The following is a 15,743-nucleotide window of genomic DNA, read 5'->3' as shown; positions in this document are numbered from 1 at the left end:
TCATTCAGGCATTTTTTCGTTGAAAATTTTATCACTAAATTTGGACATCTTCGACAGAACCTCTTGGCTCCGTAGCACCAAAACTGCCCAATCTAAATGATAAATCTCAAATAATTGTTGTGACCATGGGAGCCATATATGCCATGCAGTGCCCAGGTCAGGCATATCCAGTGCCAATTGTAAGGTAATGAAAAAAAAATTGCATGAAAATGGAAAGCTCTTAACCAACATTCTGTAAAAGTTTTCAATAATGAAATAGGCTACATTCGATTGTTTAATGTTCCTCTTCTTCTTCTACTGTAAATCTAGAACCTTTGGGCTCTGTGCCACCAAAAATAACCAGCCTGCATGATAAATTTCAAGTGTTGCAAGTTAAATTGGGTGAAGATTACTCAATGCAATGTCCAGGACAAGCTTATCCGGTGCCTTTTGTTAGGTTAGTAAGTACAGGTAAAGAAATATAGGAATCTTTACATTTGTATACCCACCACCATAGGATGGCGGTAGTCATTTCGTGTGTAACACCTCTATGACCTCATTGAGGATATTTATTTTTGTATTTTTGTTCATGTTGACATTTTTAATCTAGCCATGTACTTCTGTTAGTCGTTTTGTCTGTGGAAATTACAATAGCGGTAGAACGCGTAAGGCTAGCCTCTATAAATTTAACATCAATTTTATACCCACCACCATAGCATGGGGATATACCTCTAGCCATTCCATTTGTAACACCTCGAAATATTGATCTATGACCCCATAAAAAATATGTGACCGTCTCCAAATTCTGATTCGAGCTAGCCATATCCGTCCGTCTATCGAAATCACGATAGCGGTCGAATGCGTAGAGCTATCCGCTTGATACACACAGATATTTTATGTTGATGTAAATCGCTGGGGATTGCAAATGGGCCATATCGGTTCTGATTTGGATATAGCTTTCATATAAACCAATCTCCCGATTTGACTTCTTGGGCCCATAGAAGCCACAATTTTTATCCGATTTGGCTGAATTTTATTCTGTTATGACTTCCACAAACTATGCTATGTACGGTCCAAATCGGTCAAGAACCTGATATAGCTCCCATATAAACCTATCTCCCTATTTGACTTCATTTGCCCATTGATGTTACAATGTTTGTCCGACTTGGCTGAAATTTCGCACGTAGTGTTCTGTTATGACTACCAATAACTGTGTCAAGTACAGTTCAAATCGGTCAAGAACCTGATATAGCTCCCATATAAACCTATCTCCCGATTTGACTTATTGAGCCCCTGTAAGTCTCAATATTCATCCAATTTGGCTGAAATTTTGCACAAAGTATTTTGTTATGACTCCCAATAACGTAATCAAATGCGGTTCAAATCGGTATATAACCTGATTTAGCTCCCATATAAAAAGATCTCCCGATTTGATTTCCTGAGCCCCTGGAAATCGCAATTTTCATCCGATTTGGCTAAAATTTTTTACATGGTGTTCTGTTATGACTCCAAACCACTGTGCCAGGTACGGTTCAAATTGGTCAAGAAAATGATATAGCTCCCATATAACCCCAACTCCCGATTTGACTTCTTGAGCACTTAAAAGCCGCGATTTTTTCCGATTTGGCTGAAATTTTGCATATAGTGTTCTGTTATGACTCTCAACAACTGCGCCAAGTACGGTTTAATTTGGTCTATAACTAGATATAGCACCCATATTTTAGCAGAATCCATGGTGGTGGGTTCCTAAAATTCGGCCCGGCTCGGACCGGCCCGGCCGGCATGCTTTTACTTGTTTTATTCTGATGTAGGTCGTTGGGTATTACAAATATGGGTCAAATTGGTGTACGATATAACTCTGATGTCGACCGATCTCCCGATTTAACATCTTGAGCTCCTGGAAGCCGCAATTATCGAATTGGAATTAAATTTTGCATAAAGTGTTCCGTTATGAAATCCGACAATCGTGATAAGTATGATTCAAAACAGATTTTAACCTAATATAGCTCTCATATCAACCAATCACCCGATTTAACATCTTGAGTTCCTTGAAGCCGCAATAGTTCTCCGATTTGGCTAATATTTTGTGGGTAGTGTTCTGTTGAGACTTCTAACAAAAGCGCAATGTACGGTTCAAATCGTTGATTTAGTAACTACCATATAAGCCTATCTCTCGCTTTGGATCAAATTTTCGAGTAGTATTTTGTTATGACTTCCAACATTCGTAGTATGTTTTATCCAAATCGATCTAAAACCAAATAAGCCGATCTCCCGATTTGTTTTCTACGGCACTAATAGGTTTATTATATGCCTGGTTTGGCAGAAATTGGTACTTAAAGTACAATTATCCTTCAAGTGAGTTAATTTTCCATGTTGGTGGGTTCCCTAAGATTCAACCTGGCCTAATTTGAAATGTGTTTACTTGTATATCTCTTGCTCAATTCAAAGTTCAGTCCAAAGTTTAAGCTCGCTTGGTTCCCAAGAATTGATCCCATTCAGGCCTTTTTCAATTCATTTCCAAATCTCATTTTCCAAACATTTGTTCCCTCATGTGCCTATAGAACCCGTGGCCAGTGTTGCACCCAAAGTTGATACTCGTGATGAGTTTACGTATGCTCGAGTACGTTTACATGAAGATAAAGCTCTTATTTGCCCAGCTCAGTCATATCCAGTGCCATTATTTAGGTAAGCTTTAAACGACGAGTAGCCTAAGGCCCTAAACCACATTCAGGCTTGATTTTCCGAACAAAAAAATTGAATATTTATAACACTTTAAATTTTTAGAACCCGTGGGTTCAGTGGGACCCAAAGTAGACATAAAAGATGAGGTTAATAATGCCCGAACTTATATACAACAAAGTGTGGCGCTACAGTTCCCAGTGCAATCCTATCCTGTGCCAATTTTTAGGTAATGAAACAAATTTAAATTCCATGGGCATTTTATAAATATTTTCAAAAGAAGGATACATACTTGTTCTCACATTCAGGCAGTTCTCTCTTTTTCTTTTGGTTAGTGTCAGCAAGTTGATATGTTTTTCTTTTTATACCCTCCACCATAATATGGGGGGTATACTAATTTCGTCATTCTGTTTGTAACTACTCGAAATATTCGTCTGAGACCCCATAAAGTATATATATTCTTGATCGTCGTGACATTTTATGTCGATCTAGCCATGTCCGTCCGTCCGTCCGTCCGTCTGTCTGTCGAAAGCACGCTAACTTCCGAAGGAGTAAAGCTAGCCGCTTGAAATTTTGCACAAATACTTTTTATTAGTGTAGGTCGGTTGGTATTGTAAATGGGCCATATCGGTCCATGTTTTGATATAGCTGCCATATAAACCGATCTTGGGTCTTGACTTCTTGAGCCTCTAGAGTGCGCAATTCTTATCCGATTGGAATGAAATTTTGCACGACGTGTTTCCTTATTATATCCAACAACTGTGCCAAGTATGTTTCAAATCGGTCCATAACCTGATATAGCTGCCATATAAACCGATCTTGGGTCTTGACTTCTTGAGCCTCTAGAGTGCGCAATTCTTATCCGATTGAAATGAAATTTTGCACGACGTGTTTCCTTATTATATCCAACAACTGTGCCAAGGATGGTTCAAATCGGTCCATAACCTGATATAGCTGCCATATAAACCGATCTTGGGTCTTGACTTCTTGACCCTCTAGAGTGCGCAATTCTTATCCGATTGGAACGTAATTTCGCACGACGTGTTTTATTATAATACCCAACACCTGTGCCAAGTATGGTTCAAATCGGTCCATAACCTGATATAGCTACCATATAAACCGATCTTGGGTCTTGACTTCTTGACCCTCTAGAGGGCACAATTCTTATCCGATTTGAATGAATTTTTGCACGAAGTATTTCGTTATGATATCCAACAACTGTGACAAGTATGGTTCAAATCGGTTCATAACCTGATATAGCTGTCATATAAACAGATCTGGGGATTTGATTTCTTGAGCTTCTAGAGGGCGCAATTCCTATCCGATTTGGCTGAAATTTTGCATGACGTATTTTATTTTTACTTTCAACAACTGTGTCAAATAAGGTTCAAATCGGTTCATAACCTGATATAGCTGCCATATAAACCGATCTGGGATCTTGACTTCTTGACCCCTAGAGGTCGCAATTATTATCCGATATGCCTGAAATTTTGTACGATGGATCCTCTCATGACCATCAACAAACGTTGTTTATTATGGTCTGAATCGGTCTATAGCCCGATACAGATCCCATATAAATCGTTCTCTCTATTTTACTTCGTGAGCCCCAATGGGCGCAATTCTTATACGAATTGGCTGAAATTTTACACAGGTCTCCAACATATAATTTAATTGTGGTCCGAACCGGACCATATCTTGATATCGTTTTAATAGCAGAGCAACTCTTTTCTTATATCCTTTTTTGCCTAAGAAGAGATGCCGGGAAAAGAACTCGACAAATGCGATCCATGGTGGAGGGTATATAAGATTCGGCCCGGCCGAACTTAGCACGCTTTTACTTGTTTTTTTCAATCTAGAGCCTGTTGGTAGTGTTGCCCCAAAAGTTGATGTCAAAGATCGTATTAACTGGGTTGACAAACCCCAAGGTTTTGACATGTGCATAATGTGCCCAGCGCAATCTTATCCTGTACCGTTTTATAGGTAAATTTTAAACAAGTAAAAGCGTGCTAAGTTCGGCCGGGCCGAATCTTATATACCCTCCACCATGGATCGCATTTGTCGAGTTCTTTTCCCGGCATCTCTTCTTAGGCAAAAAAGGATATAAGAAAAGAGTTGCTCTGCTATTAAAACGATATCAAGATATGGTCCGGTTCGGACCACAATTAAATTATATGTTGGAGACCTGTGTAAAATTTCAGCCAATTCGTATAAGAATTGCGCCCATTGGGGCTCACGAAGTAAAATAGAGAGAACGATTTATATGGGATCTGTATCGGGCTATAGACCGATTCAGACCATAATAAACAACGTTTGTTGATGGTCATGAGAGGATCCATCGTACAAAATTTCAGGCATATCGGATAATAATTGCGACCTCTAGGGGTCAAGAAGTCAAGATCCCAGATCGGTTTATATGGCAGCTATATCAGGTTATGAACCGATTTGAACCTTATTTGACACAGTTGTTGAAAGTAAAAATAAAATACGTCATGCAAAATTTCAGCCAAATCGGATAGGAATTGCGCCCTCTAGAAGCTCAAGAAATCAAATCCCCAGATCTGTTTATATGACAGCTATATCAGGTTATGAACCGATTTGAACCATACTTGTCACAGTTGTTGGATATCATAACGAAATACTTCGTGCAAAAATTCATTCAAATCGGATAAGAATTGTGCCCTCTAGAGGGTCAAGAAGTCAAGACCCAAGATCGGTTTATATGGTAGCTATATCAGGTTATGGACCGATTTGAACCATACTTGGCACAGGTGTTGGGTATTATAATAAAACACGTCGTGCGAAATTACATTCCAATCGGATAAGAATTGCGCACTCTAGAGGGTCAAGAAGTCAAGACCCAAGATCGGTTTATATGGCAGCTATATCAGGTTATGGACCGATTTGAACCATCCTTGGCACAGTTGTTGGATATAATAAGGAAACACGTCGTGCAAAATTTCATTTCAATCGGATAAGAATTGCGCACTCTAGAGGCTCAAGAAGTCAAGACCCAAGATCGGTTTATATGGCAGCTATATCAGGTTATGGACCGATTTGAAACATACTTGGCACAGTTGTTGGATATAATAAGGAAACACGTCGTGCAAAATTTCATTCCAATCGGATAAGAATTGCGCACTCTAGAGGCTCAAGAAGTCAAGACCCAAGATCGGTTTATATGGCAGCTATATCAAAACATGGACCGATATGGCCCATTTACAATACCAACCGACCTACACTAATAAAAAGTATTTGTGCAAAATTTCAAGCGGCTAGCTTTACTCCTTCGGAAGTTAGCGTGCTTTCGACAGACAGACGGACGGACGGACATGGCTAGATCGACATAAAATGTCACGACGATCAAGAATATATATACTTTATGGGGTCTCAGACGAATATTTCGAGTAGTTACAAACAGAATGACGAAATTAGTATACCCCCCATATTATGGTGGAGGGTATAAAAAGAAAATATCTGATTGCTTTCGGTATATATATTGTAAATCATGCGAATGTGTATACCAGCAACAGGGTGCTTCATTTAAAAGGGACTTGACGAGGTTGTTAAAATTAGACTCCTGAAACCTCCTTATCTTTAAGGTTTCTATTCGTAAATCTGTAAGTAAACCGAAGGTGTAAAATTTTTGCACTTGGAAAAAATCCAGATTTGCAAAGAGATTTCGAAAATCTTGTTTTGAAATGAGGTTTCCCATACACTTTCAGATTTGCAGCAAATCTCCTTCGAAATTTAAATGCAACACTGGCTTTGTGTTGAATACCGGTTATTATCGATAATTTCGGGCAGTATTGTTCTGAACATTATCTCCAATCATTATCTCAAATCAAGTGAGATGTTACTTAACTTACAGGTTTCTATTCGTTAGAAAAATTACGAAAAAGATACTTCATCATTTTCTCCTTTTTTACGTAGTCTAATATGCCGTTGTGGTTTCTGCATCGCATTTTAGCTGATTTAAGAACTGAGCAATGTCAAGCTAAAACTGCAATCGCAAATTTTCACGAAAATATTTCCTTTATATCAACAAGTGCTCTCTGATTCAGCTTATCATTACGTCCTATTCTGATAGCCAATTTTGGAGTTCGTGTTGCTAAAGCAAACCTCTTCGTAAAGAAGTTTTTGCAGTACAGGCCGGTTTTTGCAGGCCTCTCTATTGCCACCAACATTAACTAGGAGATAAGTTGGATTATAGTGGCAGGTTCAATACAGATTCCTTAGATTATTTGATGATGATGTTGATTGGCGCAGAACTTAAAAAAATTTTCTGAAATGTGATAGATTAGGATAAGTAAGGTTTGAAGAAGATGATACCAGAGATATATGTCTAGGTATTCTCGGGGAATACCTAGACATGTCACTCAGCCAAGATAGGTAGCAGTGCTTTCCACAATGTCCACCCTCGTTAGGTAGTCAATTTGCAGATCGACCATAGCTCCGTCGAGTAAAATTATAAGTCTGGCCAGTACCTTTCGAAGCTAATGAAGTTACAATTCTAATTGAATTTAAACTTTAATCGAACAGCATTCATTGATATGTGAAAAGTTTGCCCCTCTTCCTTAACGGAATGTCCATGGGGAAAATTGCACTGCATGAAAATGCAACAAATGTAACAGCATTCTCTCGATCGATTCCTTGACCTGGTTGCAGTAGTACTTATAGAACCACTTGTAAATCTTTAAACGCCCTTTAGGGGTCGTAAACACCATCTGTTACCAACGAGCTTTTGGCAAGAAAAGAGTGCCGCGAAAACCTTTCCTATTAAATACTTCTTATCCCGTTCAGCTTACGCTCCAGAATCACCCCGAGGTATTTTGCCGATTTCGATTGCTTTAAGACCGTCTCTTGCAGTCTCTATAGCCTGAACTCAAACACTTTCCTCTACAAGTCTTGCTAGCATTCATCCCTATACCGTTACCACTAGCCCAACAGGCCTTAATCCCGAAAGCGGTGTCCAGGATCTCACACAGAGTATCAATAAATTTCCTGATAGTAAGACCATTGATCCCAAAATTATCCACAGCAATGATGAAATAACGCCGCCCCGTGGCGTACTCACTTCTCACACTGTGCAAATGGTTTCAAACTACAGCTCATTAGGACTTATTTCTTAGTGGTCCACGAAAAAATGATTTTTCGAGTGTTTGGACCGTTTTTATACCCTGCACCACCACTGTTGTACAGGGTATTCTATTGGGTTGTCCAAAAAATAATTGCGGATTTTTCATATAGTCGGCGTTGACAAATTTTTTTCACAGCTTGTGACTCTGTAATTGCATTCTTTCTTCTGTCAGTTATCAGCTGTTACTCTTAGCTTGCTTTAGAAAAAAAAGTGTAAAAAAGTATATTTGATTAAAGTTCATTCTAAGTTTTATTAAAAATACATTTACCTTCTTTTAAAAAATCCGCAATTACTTTTTGGGCAACCCAATAGATAGGTGCATTTGTTTGCAACGCTAAGAAGGAGAAGAGCTAAACCCATTGATAAGTACACCGATCGACTCAGAATCACTTTCTGATTCGATTTTGCCATGTCCGTCTGTGAGTCCATGTATTTTTGTAACCAAAGTGCAGGTTGTATTTGTTGTCCGATTGTCACGAAATTTGCACATGTCATTTTTGTGGCCCAAGGACAAACGCTACCGCCCTATAGGGGTCGGTAGCGTTTTGGCTTTCCTTACTGTTTTTTTACTTTTAACGGTTTTTTTTTTACTTTTAACGAAAATTCAACTTTAATTTGAATTATATGATTTTATGGACAAAAAAAATAGGCTTCGATGATTGCCATTTCAGACCAGTCCCATTTCCATTTTCCATTTTTGCACAGTGATCCATTCTAGAATGAATTTTCGAATATTTTGGCTGATTTGTCATAGTTACCCTCCCCCCCAAAATTCAATGATTCATAGTTAATTTGTATTTAGGTAGTCTCAATAAAGGTCGTCATCTACCTTGACAAAGAAATGCCGACACTTGGTGGAGTGATTTTATTCTCCATTATTAATTTTAATATGTGTATCACTTTCATGCTGGCTATGTACAAGATATGCTGTTTTTATACCCTCCACCATAGGATGGGGCATACTAATTTCGTCGTTCTGTTTGTAACACCTCGAAATATGCTTCTCTATATAGCTGCCATATAAATCGATCTGGGATCTTGACTTCTGGAGCCTCTTGAGGGCGCAATTCTCATCCGATGTGGCAGAAACAACGGCTTCTCTCATGACTTTCACGTGTCTAATATGGTCTGAATCGATCAATAGCTTGAGACAGCTCCCATATAAACCTATCTCCCGATTTTGCTTCTTGAGCCCCTACAAGACGCAATTCTTATCCGAATGAACTGAAATATTACACAATGACTTCTACAATGTTCTGCATTCATTTATGGTCCGAATCGATTTATAACTTAATATAACTCCAATAGCATAACAGTTCTTTTTCAATATTCTTTGTTTGCCTGAAAAGAGATATCGCGCATAGAACTCGAAAAATGCGATCCATGGTGGAGGGTATATAAGATTCGGCCCGGCCGAACTTAGCACGATTTTACTTGTTACAAATATTCTACTTGACCAATACGTTACCAATGTATCCAAGTTCAATCGCGATGCCAAGATTTAGTTGGTATATTTTTGTGCATTAATGCAGTGGGAATCCAAGTTCCATGAATTAGTTCATGAGACGTTCAAATAACACACCTTTCCAGTTCACAAACAAAATTCATACAGTGCAAAGCTACCCCAACATTCAGTTAGGTTTTTTGTTTGAGATATTCAATTTAATGATCCTTCTTTTGAATCTAGAACCTGTGGCAAGTGTAGCCCCTAAAGTTGATGCTAAAGATCGTATTAGTTGGGTCGATAAACCACTGGGTGCAGATTTGAGTTTACTATGTCCAGCACAATCTTATCCAATGCCTTTCTATAGGTAAATGTCAAAAAATATTACTAGCTCTTCTTAAAACTCCAGTCTTAAATATTGACTTGATACAAATATTTTTATATTTGGGTTTAACAGCACCCAATAGAACAATATTTCAATAACGTTAATTTTTTAACTCTAAGTATAATTTTTAAAAATATCTTGAAAAAGTCTTGATTCGAACTCTGGCATTCCATTGACTAGTTCCATAATCCATCCATATCCTACATCATACATTCAGGCAGTTTTCAAAGCACAGTGTCATTTAGTCACTGAGGTCACATTTTCAATTTTTACTCCTAATGGTAGAACCTATTGGCTCTGTTGCTCCCAAAATTGATATGGATGATAAACTAAAGTTCGCTTCCAGAAAAGCAAAATCAGCTTTCAGCATTACATGTCCAGGTCAAGCATTTCCCAAGCCAGTATTTAGGTAAATTATCCCAATCATTCAGTGCTTTAGTTTTCCAGCTATTATATTTTTCTCAATTTCCTATTTCAATATGACACAGAACCCGTGGGCTCGGTGGCGCCCAAAGTCGATATAAATGATAAAGTCAAGATATCCATTATAAAGTCAGAGGCATCTTTGAGTTTGGTATGTCCCGCTCAGGGTTATCCAATGCCAGCATTTAGGTAATTGAAATTTAATGTTTGTCTAAGTAATTCATTGGGGTATCTTAGTTTCCAAGTCGGGCAGTTTTCAATTAGAGTCGTTGATAATCCTAAACAAATGGATTTTTTCTGTTTTAATTGCAGAACCAGTGGGTTCAGTAGGTCCCAAGGTTGAAATCAAAGACAAAGCTGGCATATTTTTAGCTGAAGCTCAACGTTCATTAGCGCTTTTATGTCCAGCTCAGGCATATCCACAGCCAGCGTATAGGTAAATAATTTGCAAACAATTCTAATGTATGGTTTTAAAATGAATTTCTTATAGATTTTTTATGTTTTAGCAATACAATTATCGGGCTTTATAGGGGAAAGGTTTTCATATAGGGTTAGTGACATTAATTTTTTGGGAATTTGGAGAATCTGTGTAATTCTAGGGTCCCTACCATAAAATTAAAGGAAAATTGTTGTTTTTACATAAACAAAATTGGGATATTAAAGTAGCGGAACCCACAGCCCTTAGAACACCCCAAACTGATATGAATCACCTTCAATATGTGTGTCAAATGGGGGGTATTAAAGTGGACCAAACTTTAGGAAGATGATGTCACAATATGCAGCCAAGTGTATGGAGGTGCTCTTACATATTAAAACACTTCAAACGAACATAAGCCGATAGGAACAATATGGTACTCTTTGATAGTGAAGGAACCCCGTATAGTATCAAAGCAATGCCACCTGGTATTTATGAAATATAAAACGGTAACTACCATTTGGTATTTGATTTAATACCAAACAGCTATTGCTTTTAATACCAACCAGTTATTGAGTACTAAAAAGTGTTTAAGTACCAAACTTAAACATTCCACCCCAAAAGCATGGCACTCTATTAGTAGCTGTGAAAGTTTAAAAAAATTGTATATTTTACTTAAACATATTTACAGTAAATTTTCTGCATAACACAATCCTGCCTTCATATTGCACTAGAATTAATGGTGCCTAATTGCCACATTTAAATCATCAGCCTAAAAAAGCATTTTAATTGTTCAAACATTTTTCAATTATTACTTTTTGGGCAACCCATACAATTTTATACCCACCACCCAAGGATGGGTATATTTATTTTGTCATTCCGTTTGCAACACATGGAAACATCCATTTCCAACCCTATAAAGTATATATATTCATGATCGTTGCAAAAATCTAAGGCGATCTAGCCATGTTCGTGCGTCTGTCTGTTGAAATCACGATACAGTCTTTAAAAATAGAGATATTGAGATGAAACTTTGCACAGATTCTCTTTTTTTTCATAGGCAGGTCAAATTCTAAGATAGGCTATAGGGGACTATGTCTTGACATAGCCCCCATATAGACCGATCCGATGATTAAGGTCTTAGGCCCATAAAAGGCGCATTCATTGTCCGATGTCGCTGAAATTTGGGACAGTGAGTTTTGTTAGGCCTTTCAACATTCTTCTTCAATTTGGCCCGGATCGGTCCAGATTTGGACATATCTGCCATATAGGCCGATTTATCAATTTAAGGCTTTGGGCCCATAAAATGCCCATTTATTGTCCGATGTCGCCGAAATTTGGGAGAGTAAGTTGTGTTAGGCCACTCGATATCTCTCTTCCATTTGGGCCAGATCGCTTTAGATTTGAATACAGTTCCCATATAGACTGACCTTTCGATTTTAGATTATGGGCCCATAAAAGCCATTTATATGATTTTGCTGAAATTTGAGACAGTGAATTGTATAAGGCCCCTAGACATCCTTCTTCAGTTTGGCTCAGATCGGTTTAGATTTGGATACAGCTGCCATATAGACCGATTTCCCGATTTCCCGATTTAATGTCTTGGGCCCATAAAAGGCGCATTTTTTGTCAGATTTCGCCGAAATAAGAGACAGTGTACTGTGTAAGGCACTTTCCCTTTCTTCTTCAATTTGGCCCAGATCGGTTTATATTTGAATGCAGTTGCCAGATAGACTGATCTCTCGATTTAAGGTCTTGGCTCCATAAAAGGCGCTGTTCGACATCTGTGTCGTATATGCTTCAGATCGGTCTATATTTGGATGTAGCTACCAAAAAACCAATATTATGTTCTACAAAACTGAACAATGACTTGTAAAGGGTGATTTTTTTGAGGTTAGGATTTTCATGCATTAGTATTTGACAGATCACGTGGGATTTCAGATATGGTGTCAAAGAGAAAGATGCTCAGTATGCTTTGACATTTCATCATGAATAGACTTACTAACGAGCAACGCTTGCAAATCATTGAATTTTATTACCAAAATCAGTGTTCGGTTCGAAATGTGTTCAAATTTTGACAAATTTTGTTCAGCGATGAGGCTCATTTCTGGTTGAATGGCTACGTAAATAAGCAAAATTGCCGCATTTGGAGTGAAGAGCAGCCAGAAGCCGTTCAAGAACTGCCCATGCATCCCGAAAAATGCACTGTTTGGTGTGGTTTGTACGCTGGTGGAATCATTGGACCGTATTTTTTCAAAGATGCTGTTGGACGCAACGTTACGGTGAATGAACACATTTCGAACCGAACACTGATTTTGGTAATAAAATTCAATGATTTGCAAGCGTTGCTCGTCAGTAAGTCTATTCATGATGAAATGTCAAAGCATACTGAGCATCTTTCTCTTTGACACCATGTCTGAAATCCCACGTGATCTGTCAAATACTAATGCATGAAAATCCTAACCTCAAAAAAATCACCCTTTACTTACTAGACCTCTCAATGACCGACCGAATTTGGTCCAAATCGGATTATATTTCGATATAGCTGCTATGGGGGCATACATTATGCATTTTTCACCGTATTGTGACGAAAGGTGGTTTACATATTTACCCGAGGTGGTGGGTATCCAAAGTTCGTCCCGGCCGAACTTAACTCGTTTTTATATGAAGTTTGACAGATGGTCACATGGAAATCTGAATAAAGATTCAAACCTAAGGAATTATAACAAATACATTGTTCATTTTGTCTCACTAGTTGTCACTTTTCCAATGCATGTTTTGGTTGTAGTGATGGAATTTTTGTCCATATGCCTACAATTGCTTCCGGGGTATACACATGGTTTTTGCGCATTGACTGCAACCGCTCATTACTGCTCGAGCGTCCCAGGTTGAAATCACCTCCTGCTCAGTCGATTTTTTTATCTTCAACTTGTTTGTCTGCTGAAGGCGAGGATCATATTTCTAAAGTTCATTGAGCCATGGTTAGGTTAGGTTAGAGTGGCAGTCATTGCTTTCTGATTCGATTTAGCTATGTTCCTCTGTCGATGTTATTTTGTGTACAAATTACAGGTTGCAATCGTCTTGAAATTTGGCACATGCATTTTTTTTGGCGTAGAGACGAAGCCTATTGAAATTGGAAAAAACCGTTCCAGATTTGGATATAGCTTGCATATATATGCTCGTCCAATATGGACTAATATTGACCAATCTTCCCAAAATTTTCTTACTTACACATTCTAAGGAAACTGGAATCTGTGGGTATGTAAGTTAAGTTTTCAGGACCAGACCCGAAGGACAACGAGCGGGCTTTGAGCATTCCAAAACTATGTGGCCTAATCTAGACGCTTTGCTGTCACTGGCTAGAACAGACGTCTCATTCATTGTGTCCGTCATGACACATCATTGTCTAATCGGAAAACATGCTGACAGACTGAAGGTTGCCAGTAACGACTTTTGCAGAAACTTTGAGGACGTCGAGGAAGAAGAGACTATATAACACTTCCTGTGTGTGTGTTTCGCGCACTGGCAGTCAGAAGGAGTTCAACTTTAGGTACTCACTTCTTTAAGAACCTGTCTGATTTAGTGGATGTCACAAGTTGTTGCGCTTTTTAAAGCGATCTGGATGGTTTAATTGTAGGAACGAGAAAGCTTCTTTTGTTCCTGTGGTATCACAAAGGACGGAAACGTGTAAGTGAGTCTGATGGCGGACTACCACTTAAGTCTAAGCTAACTTAATCTTCCTCGAGGACAAACACAATATCTAAGAAGTTTGCTCAAAATCGGTTCAGATTCAGATATAGCTCCCTTATGTTCGGCCGATTTTGAGAAATATAGTGCTCATTTGTTAACCGATTTTCTTTAAATTTGGCAGAAGAGTTTTTCTTATAACGTTTAATACTGCTGGTGAATTTCATAGCAATTGTTTTAGATTTAGATGAACTTGCGATATTCATATGTATATCTCACGATTTTCACTTATAGAGCCGCTGCCAGCGCATTTATCGACCAATCACGCCAACGCTTTCCTCGACGACTACTGATACAGATTGGTTAATAACCCATTTGAAAACATTCGGCGAGATCCATACAAATTGGTTCAGAATAAAAGATAGCTTCCACTTTGCACTTATAGTGTGGTGTAGAGTATTATACAGTCTGCACCGCCACACTTTTGCCTTTCCTTAATGGTTTTTGATCAGACCTCGTACGTTGATTAACTTAAAGTGTGAGAGAAAACAAAGCTTGCTGACTTTCATCTTCACACACAATTCATATGGGCCACAATATTTTTAGTACAAAGCTAAACAAAACTTTTGCGGTGATTGCAAATTGGCAAATTTTGGAACAGGGGCAAAATTCTCACATATCAATGAGTGCAGTCCGATTCAAGTTTAAGCTCAATGATAAGGGGCCTCCTTTTTATAGCCGAGTCCGAACGGCGTGCCGCAGTGCGACACCTCTTTGAAGAGAAGTTTTACATGGCATAGTACCTCATAAATGTGAAAACCACCGCTGAAAATGTTTTCTCGCCAGGATTCGAACCCAGGCGTTTAGCGTCATAGGCGGACATGCTAACCTCTGCGCTACAGTGGCCTCCGGTGATTACGAGCCTAATAGCCTCCTTCGTATTGCGTCCTCCTGGTATTGCGTCAATACCAAATGGTATTAAAAAGGATGCAAATAATATAATAACAAAAGATATTGACAAAGTACGTCTAATTTCTACCAATGTTAGGGAACGCCATAACCCAAAACTCACACAAAGAGACTTTATTACTGATAAGGGCAATATGGATATATAAATATTTGAAATGAAAACAAAAAATACCAAAAGGATATTTAGGACATACTTAGAGAGTAGAGCACGAATCTGATAATTAGATTCGAGGACCCCCTAAACGACCGGATTGCAATGGTACACAAATCAAAGTTCTATGTTAGAAGAGTACGATTCTCATATCGAATTTTGAGAGAATTGTATGTGGGTCATCACATCCCCTATAAAATCGGACGTACTTGAAAGGCCTTTAAGAAGAGAGTACAAACTTTGCATCAACATTTGGTGGTGTCTGCTAAAATTTGCGCTACTGTGGCCTTCTTCAAAATATTAAAATAAATTATTTAAAAAATGGCATTTTTGCAGCAAAGAATGAAGGACCAGCTACGGGTTATAATAATAATAAATTCGAACTTTATAATTAAAAAATTCATTTAGAAACCAACTGTCTCAACTTCTCAGCCAGTTTTCACCTAGGAATTCCCTACAGAAAGTAATAACGCA

At 38.3% G+C, this 15,743-nt stretch overlaps 1 protein-coding gene across 23 annotated transcripts in view; it reads left to right on the top strand.

Annotated features, from left to right (window-relative positions):
- Positions 1 to 15,743, top strand: part of LOC106095735 (cell adhesion molecule Dscam2) — a 433,819-nt gene that overhangs the window by 172,146 nt on the left and 245,930 nt on the right. For 3 of the 23 annotated variants that reach the window (XM_013263055.2, XM_059369664.1, XM_013263054.2), the window contains exon 7: positions 9,483 to 9,606. The exons of 19 other annotated variants lie outside the window; for them this stretch is intronic. In XM_013263055.2, the coding sequence (XP_013118509.2) occupies positions 9,483 to 9,606 (124 nt within the window). Of the gene's footprint in view, positions 1 to 9,482; positions 9,607 to 10,112; positions 10,237 to 15,743 lie in introns of all 23 variants that reach the window. One more of the 23 variants, XM_059369673.1, reaches the window with a different exon arrangement.

The sequence above is a fragment of the Stomoxys calcitrans genome, chromosome 5 (genome assembly GCF_963082655.1).
Source record: "Stomoxys calcitrans chromosome 5, idStoCalc2.1, whole genome shotgun sequence".
Taxonomy (NCBI): Eukaryota; Metazoa; Arthropoda; class Insecta; order Diptera; family Muscidae; genus Stomoxys; species Stomoxys calcitrans.
Note: the sequence above shows the minus strand (reverse complement) of the source record. Positions and strands in the feature narration are given on the sequence as shown.